This window comes from Desmodus rotundus, chromosome 1, assembly GCF_022682495.2.
Source record: "Desmodus rotundus isolate HL8 chromosome 1, HLdesRot8A.1, whole genome shotgun sequence".
Taxonomy (NCBI): domain Eukaryota; kingdom Metazoa; phylum Chordata; class Mammalia; order Chiroptera; family Phyllostomidae; genus Desmodus; species Desmodus rotundus.
The window spans coordinates 164,003,269-164,021,384 of NC_071387.1; the positions used below are offsets into that span (position 1 = coordinate 164,003,269).

Here is an 18,116-nt window from a genome sequence, read left to right on the forward strand (position 1 = left end):
ATTTTGATTCCACTCATCCTCCTGCCCCCCAATAATTCATTGCTCTGCTATGTCACTTGAAATTGTATTTCAGTGTGCCAGCCAGTTGGATGACAATAGTTATTGAATTTAGCACGTGCTGTGTACAGAACACAGGTGGAAATTTGGGGAGGAGGATTTATGGAATACAAGATTCTTGCCCCTAAAGATGCTTATAATCCAACTAGGAGAGTGAGCATGCCCTTGTGAAGGTCTCAAACAATAGTTTTTAAAAGAAATATACCACAAATGAAAATTAGTATTGGGTGATTCCAGAGCATCCCGGGAGCATTGAACAGGTGGTGGGGAGAGGGGTGGTCCATCATGGCAGACTTTCTCCAGGAGTTGGATTTGGATCCTGATTTAAAATGAGGGTCTTGGACTGGCAGGGTGGAGAGTGTTCCAGAGCTAGGCATGAAAGCCAGAGTAAGTACAGCAAGTGTAGGGAAGGGAAAAAGACAGGTAGATGGCTTTGAAGGATGATATCCAAAAAAACCAAAACAAAACAAAGGAGACTCTGCCCTGGCTTCCTTGGAGAACTCCATCAGGAAGAGGCTGATGGGGAGACGCAACCCCTTTTGTGCACATTTTTTTGAAAATTTAAAACAGTGGTCGAAAGTTATCGAGCACCTATCGTGTGTCAGGCATGAGCGTTAATGTTCATATCTACTCTGTAAATTGGGCATTATTATTTCCATTTTGCACACAAGGCTACGGGCTCAGCAGGGAGGCTAAATAGCTCACGTGTCCAAAGTCATCCAGCTGTTAAAAGATGGAGCCCTGAGTGCCAGTTGGTCTGACCACGAGGCCCAAGCTTTTGTGTGCCACACACATTTCCCTAAGTTGAATATTTAAGAAACACCCTAGGTGATTATTTGAATAAGTCCTTCAGTCATTTCCTTTGTGAAGTACATCTCTACATTTTTTCTTCTTTTTTGGCAGTGGTCTGAGGTAGAGGGTAGGGATTTTCTTGACTGCGTGCACGATGACAGTTTATTTTATTAAAGATACATCGCTTTGGCCCATTTGACACCAGATAATGACACCGAAAAATTATCTTTAATTCGATTTTTAGGTCACTCTGTCCATTAAGCAGATAAATCTCACAAAGCACTGTCACCACCAAGCCAGTCTATCCGGGAGATAAGTAAAGTTTCCCAACACGCCCAGGCTGTGGCGACCGGGAAAAGTATAACTTGTGTTCACACTAAATTGAGAGCTGTTCCAGCACTGAAAGGAGGGCTGTCTGAGAGATTGTGGCAGGTCCCGCCAGGAGAGAACTAGGTGACCGCCGGCGACCGCGAGCCGGAAAACCCAGCAGTCGGGGACCCGCGCCCCCCGCCTCCCGGGTGTGGTAGGGGCGCCAGGGCTGCGCCACGGTGTGCGCATGCGCGAGGGCCGCGGATGTTACGCCGACGATACCGCCGCCTCCGCCGTTAGCCGCACGGTTACCCCGGCTCTCCGCCCCTCCTTGCCGCGGCGCTCGAGGGACCATGGCCGATCCTCGCGTGAGGCAAATCAAGATCAAAACCGGCGTGGTGAAGCGGTAAGAGGCCGCGAACGGCGCAGCCGCTAGCGCCTCCTCTCCCTCGCCTCATGGCGGCCGGAGAGGCCGGGCGGAGCTCAGGCCCGAGGCGGGCGCGGGACGCCAGGCCTCACCTAGGGCTCCGCGGCCGGCAGAGGCCGGCAGGGACGGCGCGGGGCGCTCCGGCGCCGCAGCACGCGGGCCGCGGCACGCCCCTCCCGTTGCCTCAGCGCTCGAACGCCAGTGGTGGAGCGGCGAGGGTCGGCGGCAGCCGCCGCCTTCTGGCGCCCGCGGTCTTGGAGCTGCAGGGGCGGCGGCCGCGGCCGCAAGGCCGGGTCGAGCCCCGGTGGTACCTGCTGGTGCGCACGCCCCGGACCTCCCCGCCGACCCGACGGGAGGGAGGCGGCCTCCGGGGGCGCGCGAGCCCGGTCGGAGGTTTCGGGGGCGACGCGGAGAGCCCGGCCCTCCTCAAAAAAAGGAGACCTCGTTGTTGCCGGGTGATCTAACGTGGTGGGCGCGACTCGCGGTCCGTGAGAGCTGGGGCGTGAACTTCCAGCACTCCGGCCAAACTTCCGCGGCCTCACTCTCCCCACTGCGCCGCCTCCCGCCGCTCGCCCCAGACGTGGGGGGACGCCGTTTAAATACCTGCCCGCCGGAGCCCGGCCCCGTCGTCGGCCCTTAATGCCTGACTGCTGCTAGACACTTCGGGGCTTATTGGAACTTCAGGCGCAAGGTCAAACTTTCTGATGTAGAGTTCCAGGAGAAAAGTTAAATAGGCTTGTAGAGAAGCAGGTTATTTTTTAGTAGAAATGTCTCATCCTAGCCAGCTGGCTTTTTCATCTCTGCCAACCTTTAGTCCCCCTTTTAACATAGTGTTTGCACTAAAGGAAGGACAAGGCAAAGAAGAGAATAAATTCACTTTTTAAGGTATTGCCCCGGAGGCTTAGCACAGCATTGCACTGTGCTTTCCTAGAAGCTTTCAGTGTTATGAAGGCAGTAAGGAAATTGGTATGAGCAATGGTTAAGTGTACAGCCTCTTCTGAAGTGCGACTGCATGGGTTCAAATCTTAATTCTGCCATTTATTATGTGTTGTTGAATATATTACTTTGCACCGTTTTTCAGAAATGGAGAAAGTACCCACCTCCTGCAGATGTTGCAGGAAGTGCCTGCTATGCATAATCTCCATACTGTTTGTGGCCAATAGCAAGTGGCTAGTAAATATCAACTAATATTGTTTGTTTTCCCGTTTTACAGATGAGAAACAGGTTTAATGAAGTTAAGATAGAAGAATCAAATTTGTCTAGGATGACAGTACTAGTTAGTGGCAGAGCAAGGGAAAGAAGCAAGGTTTCTGATACACAACTTTCTATTTTAAAAAAAGTATTTAAAAAATATATGATAATAGGAGAATTGAGACATATAAATTAATTTTTTTAATTACAGTTCAAGATATGTAAGTGAATAGGGCAAATATGTAAGATAATAGTGCAAATTATTTACATTAATTTGTAAATAATGTAAATAATTTGCACTATTACCGCAGAGTTCTGTTGTTCACTTCGGTAGACTTTGGTTATTTCATTTTAGTAAGGTTTTTTTGTAGGAGTACCCGGGTATAATGAGAAATGATTATTAATGGTAGATTTCCATTAATTACCTTCATGAGCTTGGAATTTCTCACCCTAATGATCTATACTAGTTTATGAAATTACTCAGTTCAAGTATTTAGTTATGTGCTTACAATACATATTCTAGAGAAAAGAAACTCATTTAGATAATTAATAAGCCAATATTTTAGGCTTTCAGAAATCCCCAAGTACTATGGAAACTGCTTGGAAATAAAGTTTAGCTTTCAGCTTATTTCAATAATAGGACATTATCAAATTTTAATTTAGTAAATTTAGTCATTTTTGTAAAACCCTCATAATTTACTGTATCTCAAATTGTTTATAAATTAATGGAAATGTCTACCATACATTTTTTCATGGCTTTTCTGTTGACATTTTGGCGTGGAGTTCCCTGTATGTACTAAAATGAGATTTTTTTTTAACCTAAAAGATATATTTTAGCTGTTTATTACACATATTTTGCTTTGGTAGACAACCATCTAAATCTGTAAATATTGTTTCTTTCTCTCATTCTCTCTCGTATTTTTCTCCTGAAATTTATTTGAACTCTTTCCATCTTCTGCCTTAGTATCCTATTTTTAAAATTCTCCATTTTACCTTGGCAAAGAAAAAAATAGATGAGGCAGATACAGCAACATATTAATGATTGCTGGGGCTGAATGATCATGGGGCTTCATTATAGTCTTTATATATTTAAAATTTTTCATAATAAAAGGTTTTTAAAGGTATGTATTTTTCTCCCCTCTTCAAATTTAGTTTCAAAGACTTCTTGATTGGTTTCATGATTCAGATGGGCTCTTGGTTTTGTGAACAGGATTCTGTTCATTGGTTTCTTAAAGCAGTGGTCTAAAATCCAATTTCTGTTCTCATTACCTTTTTTTTCTCGTCAGGTGCTCATTGCCTATAGTCCCATTTCTCTTCAGAAGTCACAACTTTTATTTGGAAGAAGAGATTTAAAGTCATCATTCACACCCCTAAGTCCTTCTATTTTCTCTTGGAATTGAGAACCACTAGAAATATAGTCTAGGTATTGGGGTAGTCTATACTAGGGAGGGTGCATTCTTAAGAGTTTAGTGTCTAATTAAATCTGCTAGAATCCTTCTGGTGATCCAGAAGTGCCCTTTAGTGGGTTTTAGGAGGAATTCTGGGGAGGCAGTGGAATGTTACAGGAGTATGGAAACAGGCAATAAATAGATGGTGGTTTGGCATTAGGGAGCCCGAACAATGACTGGAAGATGAGTGTTTCAGTATGTTGGCAAAATAGTGAAGGCAGTCTAGTGAATGGCAGCCATATTGGAAATGGAATTAGAAATAAATGTCAAGGGCATTATTTTAGGCCCTAGTCTTAGAGAAACTTTGTTACTTTATGTGGTAACAAAGGCAAAGTATCTGATTTTTGAAAATGGATTTTAAGAGAGATTGGATTCCTGGGAGCATGGAAAAAGTACAGTTACTAGGAATAGCTTATAAAGTGAGGGTTGGACAGGAATGAAGCTGACTTTGTCCGGAGCCTCTGACCCCTAGGATTCCTTGACGGCAGCAGGATTGTTTTCCAGGACTAATTCTGGCTGTGAAACTAGAGAGATGTGTGCACTACAGGCTAGATGGGTAGTTCTGCTGTTTCTTCAAGCGGCAGCTTTGCTCACGTGTGACTCACTGTTAATGGGTATTAGTTGGGAGGTGTGGTTTTGGCAGTCTCTTTTTAAAGATTTGGATCCATGTTCCAGGAAGATTGCTGGGCCTGCTGATATCTGTGACTGGGTCACAGTTAATCTGGCAACCCTATCAGGGAGTTACCAAATACTACTCTAGTTTTCTTCTCCAGTGCAGAACTGTAAAGTCCCCCTTCCCCTTTTAATTTCTAGGTGGCATCAGTACCCTAGTTTACCTGGGGATAAAGAGTTTTCGAACATGTGGAACCTTCATTGCTGAAACTGGGAAAGTTTGAGGCAAACCAAAATGATTAGTACTCATACCTCTTCTCTAACTAGCTAACATAGCATTGTTTTCTCTGTTATTTGGAGACTATTTGCTGATAGTATAACTGTAAATTCAGTGTTATACCTTACTTAAATTAAAATTTAAATGCATCCTGTAAATACGAACCCATGCCAGAGTAGGGGTTTTTTTTCGGTGTTAATTTAAGTAGTGATTTGGAAAATAATTTTCACTAAAGTAGAAAATACAGGATTGATGTTTTGGTGTTCATAAGGTCTTTCAACTAAATAACATGTCCACAATAAGTTTCCAAATAAGAGTTGTGTTGGTAACTTATTTATTTTTTTTTTTTACCAGAGTTATGGTACATTCAAAAAATTCTTCAAGTTGTAGAACAAAATGTTTTCATCCATTTAATATAAAAGTTTATTTAATCATTTTAAAGGCAACTTATTTTCAATAAAGCCTGCTAAACTAGCCAACTAGTGAGTGAATTAATTGATTAAAAATACTTTCTTAAATATATCTTTTTGTAACCATTTTAGATTGGTATTGGCTTAAAATCCAATGTGAACAAAGAATGTTAAGGAAATAGCACTGACTTTGGCCCATAGTTTCGCCCTGATTAAATGAAAGTGACACCAGTAGATTAGAAAGAGACTAGGACAATTCACACTGCAATTGTGTTAGTTTAACTTTAACAATCTTTTAACACTCTTGTTTAAATGTAGCTGACATACCATAATTACAAATCTACAAGCCTTGATTATAGAATTTTACATCATGAATCTGTGGGGAAATTGTATTGATTTTTTTTTTTTTAATAAAGGAAGTGCCTTTCCTAAACTGTGGCATCTTCCCAAGTTTGTTTATACCTATACCTCCGTTACAGAATTGTTTATGATTTTTGTATCATATATATACATACACGTGTGTCTACATTGTGTACGGAAGGTATAAAAACAACATAAATAGTAAGTAAAATACCCATGTTATTTGTTCAATTTATATATTCATATATTTATGTCATACTGATGATATACAGTTTATATATATGAAATATATGTATAATACTAACATAAAAGTGAAAAATACTAAGGATACATATACTTAAGTGGACATAAAGATACAGTTTTTCCACTTTGGTTTTAGCTGTTTATACACTTCTCATATTTAAGGTAATGATGGATAGAAGTATGGTAGATAGTATCTGGGAGAGGCTAAGGACATAGCCCTGTAAATTATTCCTGTAAACTTTTGTTATTTTCTTTTTCCTTTTCCTACATCATACCCTTTTTGAGTTAAAGCCAAAATGACCAACTTCCTACCTTCATATTTAGCCAACTCCTTTTGGAATTTCTGTAATATATCCAGTTCTGCAAAGTGATAGTCAAAGGCACTGTCAAAATGGATTACAGGTGGTTAGCTCTTCACCACCTTCTGCCAACTACTTGGCAAACAGTGACTCTTAGGAGCTACACAGCTGGCAACCAGCTGTCTGTTCAAGCTGGGAAGGCAGAAAGCGAAGGCCATTCATGACCATGATTTTTCCAACATGAACTGTATTAAAGTTGAATGTGGGAATGAAAGGTCTTTTGACTCCGCTGTGTGAACTGTGAATGTGTTCTGGGTTTTCATTGCATTTTTCGTTTGATAGCAAATTTTGAAAATTTTTAGTAAGCAAATTTGAAAAATTTTGTTACTGATAGGAGTTCAGAACCCTTAGAATATAAATGCTTAAATGTGTGATCTCTTCCATTTCCAACAATACATTTATAGAAGAACATAATTTCTATTGTGATGTTGTTTTGTGTGCCCAAATAGAGCTGATTTTTAAATAACATCACAAATCCGAATGAACCAAGATCACTTATTTATTAGGTAAATTTGAAGTGCTTCTGTCTGAGTCCATTTCTGTCTTTCTCTCCCTTTTCATCTTTAAGTAATTATTATTTTGAATTTGGTCTTTATCATTCCCATGCACATTTAAAATTTTTAAATTTATGTGTAGATACACATAAACCACATTGTAGTATCGTTCTGCTCACTTAACAACTGTGTATAAAGATAGATAGACAGACACACAGGGAACTGGTCATATCAGTTGTCTCCTAAGAGAGAAGCTGTATAACTGGAGGATAGGGATGGAGGAAATTCTCATAATTTTGAATCATGTGTTACCTATAGGAACATTTCTAGAATTTTTTGTGCATACTATTGTTTTTGACATTTATTCATGTTGCAACATAGCTCTAATTCAATCTCTTGTTTTTATTTTTACTTTATTGTTGAATGATACTTAGTTTTACTTTTTTCCCACTCAGTTCTTTTTGCTTTTATAAATGATGCTACCATCTACTTTGTTAAATATGGCTCCTAGTGCACATAAGTAATGGTTAGTGTAAGGCAGAATTTCCCAAGCAATGAGCCCTGAATGGGTTACAGGTGTATGGAGGTATAGCTCTCTTTAATTTTCAGGATGGCCACGTATGGCCAAGAACAGTTCAAGGGCTTTGTGGGTGAAGAGCCTTTCAGACAGAAGGAACAGTAAATATAAAGGCTTGTAAAAGAAAACAAGTTTGGCCGGTTTGAGGAACAGCAACCAATTGAGAGAAGAGGAGCCACTCTGCAAAGTAGGAGAAAGAAGATACAGACCTTTAGGACCTAGTGTGTAAGGACTTGAGATCAGGTGTCAGATCAAATGTCACCACCTCTGTAAAAGTTTCCCAGCTGTCTCCAAAGTTAGTGCCTTCTCTGTGTTCTCAAAGAACTTTGTAGTTTTCATTAAGACAGTACTTAAAATACATTGAAGCTGTCTGTTCTATCCACTCTACTGTTGGGTTCAAAAGTATGGTCTAGAGATCCCTTGGAGTCCCTGATACCTCTTCAGGGTATCTGCAAGTTCAAAGTTTCATAGAAATACTATGACATTATTTGCCTTTTTCACTTTCACTTGGCTCATAATTGTACAGTGAAGTTTTCCAAATGCTGTGTGTTATGTGATATTGGAACAGATTGAATGCAGAAGTGGATATGAGAATTCAGATGCTTTTTGGGAAAATATAATTATGTTTCTTAAAAATAAGTTATTCTTGTTGACATGTACATTTATTTTATTTCTAGGTGGGTTGACTATAGTTAAATCTTCTTAATTTTAAAAATATTTTATATTGTTAAGTTTTAATTTCTAGTACAGTAAATATGAATAGACATAATTCATATAAGGAAAAGCTCCTTGGGTCCTGTGATATGTGATTTATGATAAACATGTATTTGATCTTTCTCCCCATTTCTGGCACAGAGCTCCTAAAACCCTTGGAATTTCCTAAGTGAAGACACAGAGAGATAAAAGGTATATTTTGTTATGCTAATAAGGCAACTTTTGGAAATTCCCTAGGTTACCAAAGAGAAGGGGCTACTGCCTGGGAAACCAACTGGTTCAAGAATTGGAACTTTTAGTCCCATCCCCTGACCTCTAGGGTAGGGAAAGGCATTGGAGGTTAAATCAGTCACCCGTGGCCAATGATTTAATCAGCCATGCCTATGTAATGAAACTGCCATAAAAACCTGAAAAGACAGTATTCGGACAGCTTCCAGGTTGGTGAACCAGAAAACATTTACTTGCCACTATGCCAGGCCCCAATTCCAGGGGGACAGAAGCTCCTGCCCAGGACCTCATCCTATATATCTTCACCTGGCTGTTGATTTGTATTCTTTAATAGCCTTTGTAATAAACCAGTAATCTAGTGAGTATACTGGTTTTCTGAGTTCTGTGAGCAGCTCTAGCAAATTAATTGAACCAAAGCAAAAAGGTCCTTGGAACCTCTTGATTGATAGCCTTTGGTCTGAAGAATAGGTAACAACTTGAGCTTTCAATTGACATCTGAAGTAGGGACAGTCTTATGGGACTGAGCCCTGAACCTGTAGAATCTGATACTAAAGAGTATAAAGGTGTTTGGAGACCAAAGAGTTTTGAGAACCACTGTACTATAACAATAATTCTCAAAACTTCATTATATTAAAGAATCAACCTGGATACCTTTAAAAAGACATTTTACCCAGACTGAACCCTCTAAAATTCTAATTCTAGCCCTGGCTGTTGTGGCTCAGTGGATTGAACGCCAACCTGCGAACCAAAGGGTCGCCATTTCGATTCCCAGTCAGGGCACATGCCTGGGTTGCAGGCCAGGTCCCAAGTTGGGGGCGTGCAAAGAGCAACCACACACTGATATTTCTCTCCCTCTCTATCTTCTTCCCTTCCCCCCTCTAAAAATAAATAAAATCTTAAAAAATAAAATAAAATAAAATAAAATTCTAATTCTAAGTGTAGGGCAGGATCCAAGAATTTGTATGTGTTAACAAATGTTTGTATAATTCCTTTGTATATGTTCCTCTGACCACACTTTGAGAAGCATTGTACAACTCTGAGCTTCTGGAGTGCAAGACTGTTTTATCCACGTTTCTACCTATAGTATGCTGTATAGTGTATAATAGGTGCTCAGCACTATTGAATGACTGGATGGGTGTTGAGGGTAGAGTTGAGATCCAGCTGAAGTTAAGCAAGATGTTTTCTTACTCGTAATGCAGAATTTAAATTGGGATGACTAGTAACTACTTTGTTGCGTGAGGGAAAAAAAGGAGACAGACTTTTGAATTGTTTTTATTTAATTCTAACAGAAGGTAGAAGAAGTCACTCTAATAATCTTATTTATATTAATATTATTAGTGAATGAATTATTTCACATATATATTGTCCCATAGTGGAGACCCTGTGTAAGTGTTAAAACTATTTTTTAAGATATTTTTATGGAAAAAATTTCCTCAAATATGTACTTGGTTCATCAAATTACACTGAACTTATTTGTAATGAGTTTTTTCCCACAGCTGGGGTGAATATTGCTACAGACTTTTAATAATTGTTGAACATGGAATTAAAAATAAAGATGGAGGATATAAGATGTGCTATAAGGAAAGGATTCAAATTGTTGCCCCAACAATATTTTCTTTCTTTGAATATTAGTTACACAGAATTGAATTAATTTTAATTCTTGGTTTATGCCACACACTCATTATTGATTCATGCATGGCCTCTTTTATTTGTTCTATACCTGTATTTTTTTACTTTTAAATAATATATTTATAATATGAACACATCACCTAATACAAGAACCAAAATAGTTATAATAATATATCTAGTTATTTCGTCCTTTCCTCACCTGAGGTAACTACTATTTTTAACCTTATGCTTATTATTACTTTGCTTTTTTATATTCCATAATTGTATCATTTATATATTACTAAGAAGTATATCATTTAGTTATTTTTTAAATTTATATAAAGGATATCTTCTGGGACTTACTATTTTTCATTCAATATTATGTTGGTAAGATTTATCAATGTTTTTACATTTAGATGCAGTACATTTGCTTCTGACTGTTCTATAATATTGCATTGGGTGATAATACCACAACTTACACATTCTTTTATCAATAGGCTCTTGTATTGTTCCTGTTGTTGTTTCTATGTACATTCTTGTTCATGACTTTGGTACTGACATATGAGAGTTTTTCTTTTTTTTAAAAAAAGATTTTATTTATTTATTTTTAGAGAGAGGGGAAGGGAGGGAGAAAGAGAGGGAACAAAACATCTAAGTGTGGTTGCCTCTTGCTCCCCCCTACTGGGGGCCTGGCCTGAAACCTAGGCATGTGCCCTGACCGGGAGTCAAACCAGTGACCCTTTGGTTCACAGGCCCGCACTCAATCCACTGAGCTACACCAGCCAGCGTGAGAGTTTTTCTTCTGTATTTATTCAGAGATGGAATTTTGAAGCCATAAGATAGGTGAATGTTCTACTTTATCAGGGAATGTCAAATTGTTTTCCCAAGGGATTGTACTGTTTTCCATTCTTAACTGCATTGTATGAGAGGTCCTTCATTGATCCACATTCTCTCCGAAGCTTGGTATAGACATCTTAATTTTATTCTAATAATACTGTTTTGTTTACTCTTTATTTTTGTAAAAAAAAGTAAATTATTTTGATTATCTTTTTAAACAAATATCCCCACAGATAAAGAGAGGAAATGGGGTTGTGAGGTTCCAGGCCACAACCACATACTTAATCACGTCCTTCCTCCTTGAAAAATGTTTATGCCTCAGGCAACCAGGGTTTTTACCTGGTGGGAAGTCTGGTCCTTTGTTTTATTTTGTTTTGTTTTGTTTTTTTAGTACTAATTCGGTATCTATATATATGGTTTTATTTTTTTTCAATTTTTAAATTATTTTATTGTTCAATTACAGTTGTCTGCATTTTCTCCCACCTCTCTACCCCACCCCAGCCAAACCCACCTCCCTCCCCTGCTTCCACCCTCCACCTTGGTTTTGTCCATGTGTCCTTTATAGTAGTTACTGAAAACCCTTTGAAAAGGGCAATCGTATCCATTTCCAGGATTGTACATTGAGTGTAGGATACCTCGAGGGTGAAGGGTAGGCCTGCAGATAGAGGTCTGGATAGTGGGGTCCTGAACAACCTCTTGGTGCTGGGTACTTCAGGAGCTGAAGCCAAAGAAGGTGAACAATATTACTTTTCAAAGATTCTTTTCTACTTACTGATACTATGTTAATTCTTTTTTTTCCCAGTTTTGTTGAGATAGAATTGACATATAACATTGTATTAATTCAAGATGTAGAGTATAGTGATTTGAAATACATACATATTGCAAAATGATTGCTATAGTAAGTTTAGTTAACAACAGTCATTTCACAGTTATATTATTTTCTTGTGATAGAACTTTTAATCTTAAATCTCTTAGCAACTCTCAAATATACAATACAGTACTGTTAACTATAGTCACCAGGCTGTACATACATCCCTAGAATCTATTTATAACTGGAAGTTTTTACCATTTGGCTTCCTTCTCCCATTTCCCACACCCCTTTCCCCACCCCATCCCTTGCCTCTGGAAACAACCAGTGTGTTCTCTTTTTCTATGAGTTCTTTATTTTAGGAATTTCCTTCCTTCCCTTCTGATCTCGTTTTGTGTGTGCGTAAATTCTGTTGTTATAGGCTCAACTTTGGCCCCTTTGTTTCCCTTCATTTCAGTGTCCTCTTCTGGTCTGATTCTCTAAATCAGCAGTTGCCAACCTTTTTGGCACCAGGGACTGGTTTCATGGAAGACATTTTTTCCACAGATGGGGGCGTGGGGGGATGGCTCTATGGCATGCCACCAGATGCAGTTTAATTGTCACTTGCCACTCACTGATAGAGTTTTGATATGATTCTGCAAGCAATTGATTTATTGTAGTCTCTGTGAGTAAAACCTCTCTGCTGATGATAATCTGTATTTGCAGCCGCTCCCGCTCCCCAGTGCTAGCATCACTGCCTCAGCTCCACCTCAGATCATCAGGCACTAGATTCTCATAAGGAGTGTGCATCCTATCCCTCACAAACACAGTTCACTATAGGGTTCGTGCTCCTGTGAGAATCTAATGCTGCTGCTGATCTGACAGGCAGAGCTCAGGCTGTCATAATGCGAGTGATGGGGAGTGGCTGTAAATACAGATGAAGCTTCTCTCCCTCATCCCCTGCTCACTTTTTGCACAGTGGCCTCCTAAAAGGCCATGGACCACTAGTGGTCCCCCTGGGGGTTGGGGACCCCTGCCCTATATCACGAGTAGAGAAGAATGCTGTCTTCCTTAATTCTTTCCCCTCACTTCCCAACTCTTTTTGTCCAGCTCAGTGCTATTCTTTAATTATAGTGGATGGGAGAGAAGGAGGAAAGGACAGATGAACTTATTTTGCCGTGAAATCCTAACTCTTGGTTCTCACAGACTACATCCTTGTTTCTGTTCCAGTCCCTCATCCTACCTCCTAGGAGGTAGAAGAGTCAACACTTCTGGAGCAAGGACTGCAGTAAATTAAGAGGCATTCTTGGCATCCAGGTTGGAATCCTGATTTTTTTTCCTTATTAGAAACGTAATTATTCATGGTATACATAGTATCCTATGGGAAGTATTTCATACACATTGAAATACTAATATAGGGTTAAATAGGCTTTTGTGAGACAGCTTGTGAAACAACATCAAGTATAACATTTTTCCTGTGGAAAACATGCCTACTGAGATCTCCTAAAAACTTGATTATAATAAACATCTTTGCAGTATAACAGAGTCCCTAATTAGAGAATGCTTGAATTATATTGTGTAATAACTTGGTTTCATGTTTACTTTACATTTCTTTCTTTTTTAAAATGTAGTAAGGGGTGGAGTCTTAGGTATTCGCCAGGGCTGGGCAACCCACTTTGCTGTGTTGTGATACTGTATGTGGGGGAGGGATCTGAGGGGGAACAGTGCTACTTGCTCTGCTCTGGGTGGGCTTTCAGTTACTTTCCCCACTACCAAGAAGCAAATTGGGCTCTTCTGGTGCTGATTCCTGGGTGGGTGGGTTTGTGTAGGTTCTAGGACCCTGTAGGTCTCTCCAGTGAACTATCCTGTGAGGCTGGGAGTTTCTCCCGCTTCTCAACCCCCATAGGTTTTTACAGCCAGAGATTTTGAGGCTTTCTTTTCCCACTCTGGAACCATGGGTTGTGTGGTCTGTCTTACTCCCCAGTTATTTCTCCCAGTTTAACTGCATGCAAATGTGGGACCACCCAGTCCTCCAGCCACTGCCTCACCCGTCCTGGTCCTCCAGTGCCACCTTGCCGCACATCCTTTCTGCTCTGGCTGCTTGTCTCTGCCCCTTGTACCCGTCTGGGTGAATGTTTCTTCTTTAACTCCTTGGTTATTGAACTTCCATACAGTTTGATTTTCTGGCAGTCCTGGTTATTTTTGTTTTTAAATTTGTTGTTCTTCTTTTGGTTGTGCGAGGAGGCAGAGTGTATACCCATACCTCCCTCTTGACCCGAAGTCCTACATTTTTTTCTGTCTCTTGTCCTTACATAATATTGTTAGCCATTATTGTGTCTTTTTCTTTCTGCATGTTTCTTTTTCTTTCTTTTTTTTTCTTTCTGACTTAATGTCTGTCACTATTCTTTTTAGGGGAACTCAGACTGTTCACTTACTTCTGGATAGCGATGTGAAAATTTAGATTGTCAGAAGTCTGCTCTCTAATTTGATTTACTTGGTCTAGTTTTTCTCTCTGGCCACCATAATATTATTCATTACTCTCCAGTAGAATATAAGCTACATGAAGACGAGGACACATTTCGCAGAGGCTTGGCACAAAAAGGACTCTTGGTAAATATAAAATGAATGAATTTACTCTCTGTGACATTTTAAATACCTTGAGAACAGAAACAGTGTCTTAGTCTTCATCCCCCTTTAATATATTTTGAAATACTTTAGGACAGTCATTTGAACAATTTTCAGTATAGATATGGCACAAAATTCCAAAGTTACAAAAAGTTACACAGTGAAACATGAGCCTGCTGCCCTATCCATAAGCACCTTATTGTCTCCTCTTGGAGCCAACATAATAACACATTTGTGGTGTGTATGTGTCTGCTGTCCTTGTGCGTGCACAAGTATTTATGTCTGTAAAAACAAAAAAAAGATAATATACTCTTTAGACACTGTTATGCACATTTCAATTTTTGTACTTCCATATTGGAACATTTAGAGCAGCCTCTGTTCCTTTTAATGACTGCAAAGTATTCTTTTGTATGGATATACTGAAACTGAAAATATACTGGATATACTGGAATTTATGCTGCATGTTGCTACCAGAACCAGTAAGTAGAGACAAGGATTGCATCTTTATGGGAACTTTGTTCAGATGTCAGCAGTCTGAGAAGATGGTGGGTTATGTACCCTCAAAAACCATCTTAACGTTTTATCTCAAGTCCACCTTTTTATAAGGAAAAGAAAGGAGAGGTAAAGGCTTATAGTCCACAGAAATTTTCCTAGTACTTCTTTATCTGTCGATCATCAATTCTTTGTCTGTGTCAAGGAATTCCCTCCCTGAACACACAGGCTCAGATACCATTTCCAGGGCTTGCAGACCCCTTGGAGCACAAAGGTTGCATTGCTTGCAGATCACATAGGTCATGCATTCCAGTCCTGGAATAACAGCTTTCCACATGCATTAATCACTTAAGCCTATCAGCTAAGGTTCAAATCTTTAACTCTTGAGTTCCCCTATTAGTACAACTTTTTCTTTTAACTAAAAAAACTATAGTCTTGTATTGATGGGCCTCTCTATTGTTTCTAGTATTTTGCTGTTTTGGAAAATACAGTAATGAATTTCCTTGCATGTATGTAGTTTTACAAATGTACAGGTATATTTGTAGAATGAATTTCTGCAAGTGGAATTGCTGGTTTAAGGGAAGAGAAACTTTTTTCTCTACTATACAGGGTGGGGCAAAAGTATTTTAAAGTTGTAATACAAATAAGTAATACAATAATAATAAATAATAATACAAGAATAAACTCATGCACTCACAACTGTAAACCTACTTTTGCCCCACCATGGGCTAAATACTGTGGTTGGGACCCTGTAAATTAAACTGACAAAAGACAGATTAATAAGAAGAACAAATAGAAGTTTATTAACATGCAAATACATGGGAATACTCAGTAATGAGTAACTCAAGAGGGGTTATTAGACTTCTCCTTGTATAGCATCTTAACAAAAGAACAACTAATTTGTAGAGAAGTAAAAAGGTAAAGGGAAAGGACTTTGGGTTTCTGACAGATTGTGAGAAGGTAAATATTTATGGGGAAACTAATGGAAGATAAGGGATAGTTAGTAAAGTTTGTTATATAGATTCCTCTGGTGCTATCTCTAGACTAAGGGTCTAGACTTGTCTTTGATGATTAACTTCTGTCTTCCAGTAGACACTTTTACAAATTTATGTTGTGCTTTTAGGTAAATAGGGGGAAGGCAGATAACTTTTCATATACCTGCTTTTGCACAGTTGCCTTCAGCTCAAAATTATTCGTATGCCAAGGTGGTATATTGTAGGGTGGAATATTCTGCTACCCTTCATTGGCTCAAGTGGTATATGTGGTTCACATTTGAGAGATACTGGCAAGCTGCCCTCCAATGAACTTTATTTATTTATAATTCCACTCATGATTTTATATAATATTTTAACATGCAGTTTAATACCCTTTTGCTGTGGAAAGAATTTAACTTGTAAGTGGAAGTTCCCAACTATGTTTAGTCTTTATAGGAAAGTCCTTTCCACATTGTTGAAAATGATAAAAACTGATAGGCATACAGGCATGCTAAACAATTTAAATTAATTTCACTTCTGAATATAGTCCTAAAAGAAGAAAATCTGGTTTTTTTTTTTTTAAAGATTTTATTTATATTTAAAGAGAGGAGAAGGGAGGGAGAAAGAAAGGGAGAGAAACACTGATTGGTTGTCTCTCACATACTCCCAACTGGGGTCCTGGCCCACACCCCAGGCATGTGCCCTGACTGGGAATCAAACTGGTGACCTTTTATTTGCAGGATGATGCCCAACCCACTGAGCCACATCAGTCAGGTCAAAAATCTTGTCCTTTTGAAACACTAAATTGTAGAGGTGACAAAGTGCCCCTTAAAGATGCTGTCTCTTTTGCCATTCTCTCCTTCCCTGTTCCCCTACCTCCCGCCTCTCACCTCCCAAATAGACAAGAGAGATAGTTAATTTGTAATTTGCTCAGGATTACCCAGCCAATTACTGGTAGAGCCAGAATAGAAAAACTTTCTAAAATTACTACATGATATTATGTCATCTCACAAGTGTGAAATCTTCAGAATTGTTTTTCTGTTCTATTATAAATTTTTAAGTTAGATTTTATTCAAAGCTTGGTCTGTTGACATAAGAATGTCCAAACCTGTAGAGAATTTTTGTAAGAGTTTATATGTGCCAAACTGACAACATGCTGGGAAGCAAGATCTCAAATGCTCTGGAAAATAACAGTTTTGCAGTTTTTTATACCTCTGGCATTAAGGAGGGAATGTAAGAAAGATTACCTGAAGGTGGGAGAAAGCAAGGTACAGGAGAGCTAAACAGGATTACGTGCTCCCTTGAAGGTGGTATGCCTCCAAGGAGACTGAAACCAGAGGCATTTCAAAGATGTGTTAAACTAGGTGCACAAAAATGATGGGGAGGGCTTGCATAAGGAGAAGATAAACCTTTTTATAGGCCTGGGGCATGCCTACCCACCATGACCTGTCCAGTTAGGAATTCATGATCACCCTGTGAGGTTAGTTGCAGTTAGATTTATTACGGAGCCCCCTTTTCCATCCACAGGTCCTTGAAACTAGGTTTAGTGAGCTTTGAATGTGTTATTTTTCAGTTTTGTCATGGGAATTTTAGTTTTAACCACTAAGTATGTGATATCGAAGGATAACCATTGGTTATGCTAGAACTAAGTTTAATAAACTGGACAGCTTTACTTTGTGGGCATTCATTTTGTATTCAGTTCTGCATTAAAGATCTTACTTAGGAGAGCATGTGAATTGCTTTGGTATTTGAGAAGATCTTGATTTTTCCCCTGCAGAAAAATTTCACTTTCCATATTGTTGAAAATTATAAGATTAAAACAGATTGGGTATGTAGATATGCTGAAACAATTTTTTAAGCATTTTTTACTGATTATGCTATTACAATTTTCCCAATTTTCCCCCCTTTATCCCCCCCTCTGCCCTGCCCCCTCCCCAGTCATGCCCATGGGTTGTACATATAAGTTCTTTGACTTCTGTTTCCTATACCATTCTTAACCTCTCCCCATCTATTTTATGCCTACCTTCTTATTCCCTGTACCTTTTCCCTCATTCTTCCCCTTCCCCTCCCCACTGAAAACTCTCCTTTTGATGTCCATTTCTCTGATTCTGTTCCTGTTGTAGTTGTTTGCTTAGTTTTTGTTTTCTCTCTCTCTCTCTTTTTTTTTTTTGGTTCAGTTGTTGGTAGTTGTGAGTTTGTTGTTATTTTTACTGTTCATAGTTTTTGATCATCTTCTATTTCTTAGATAAGTCCCTTTAACATTTCATCTAATAAAGCCTTGGTGATGATGAACTC

The 18,116-nt window shown here is 39.0% G+C and overlaps 1 protein-coding gene across 1 annotated transcript in view; it reads left to right on the forward strand.

The window, feature by feature from the left end:
- The first annotated feature begins 1,405 nt into the window (after positions 1-1,405).
- The window catches only part of TBCA (tubulin folding cofactor A), a 76,497-nt gene continuing 59,786 nt past the window's right edge, over positions 1,406-18,116 (forward strand). Inside the window, exon 1 of the mRNA XM_024563501.4 lies at positions 1,406-1,564. Coding sequence (XP_024419269.3) covers positions 1,512-1,564 — 53 coding nt within the window. The 5' untranslated portion in view covers positions 1,406-1,511. The remainder of the gene's footprint in view (positions 1,565-18,116) is intronic.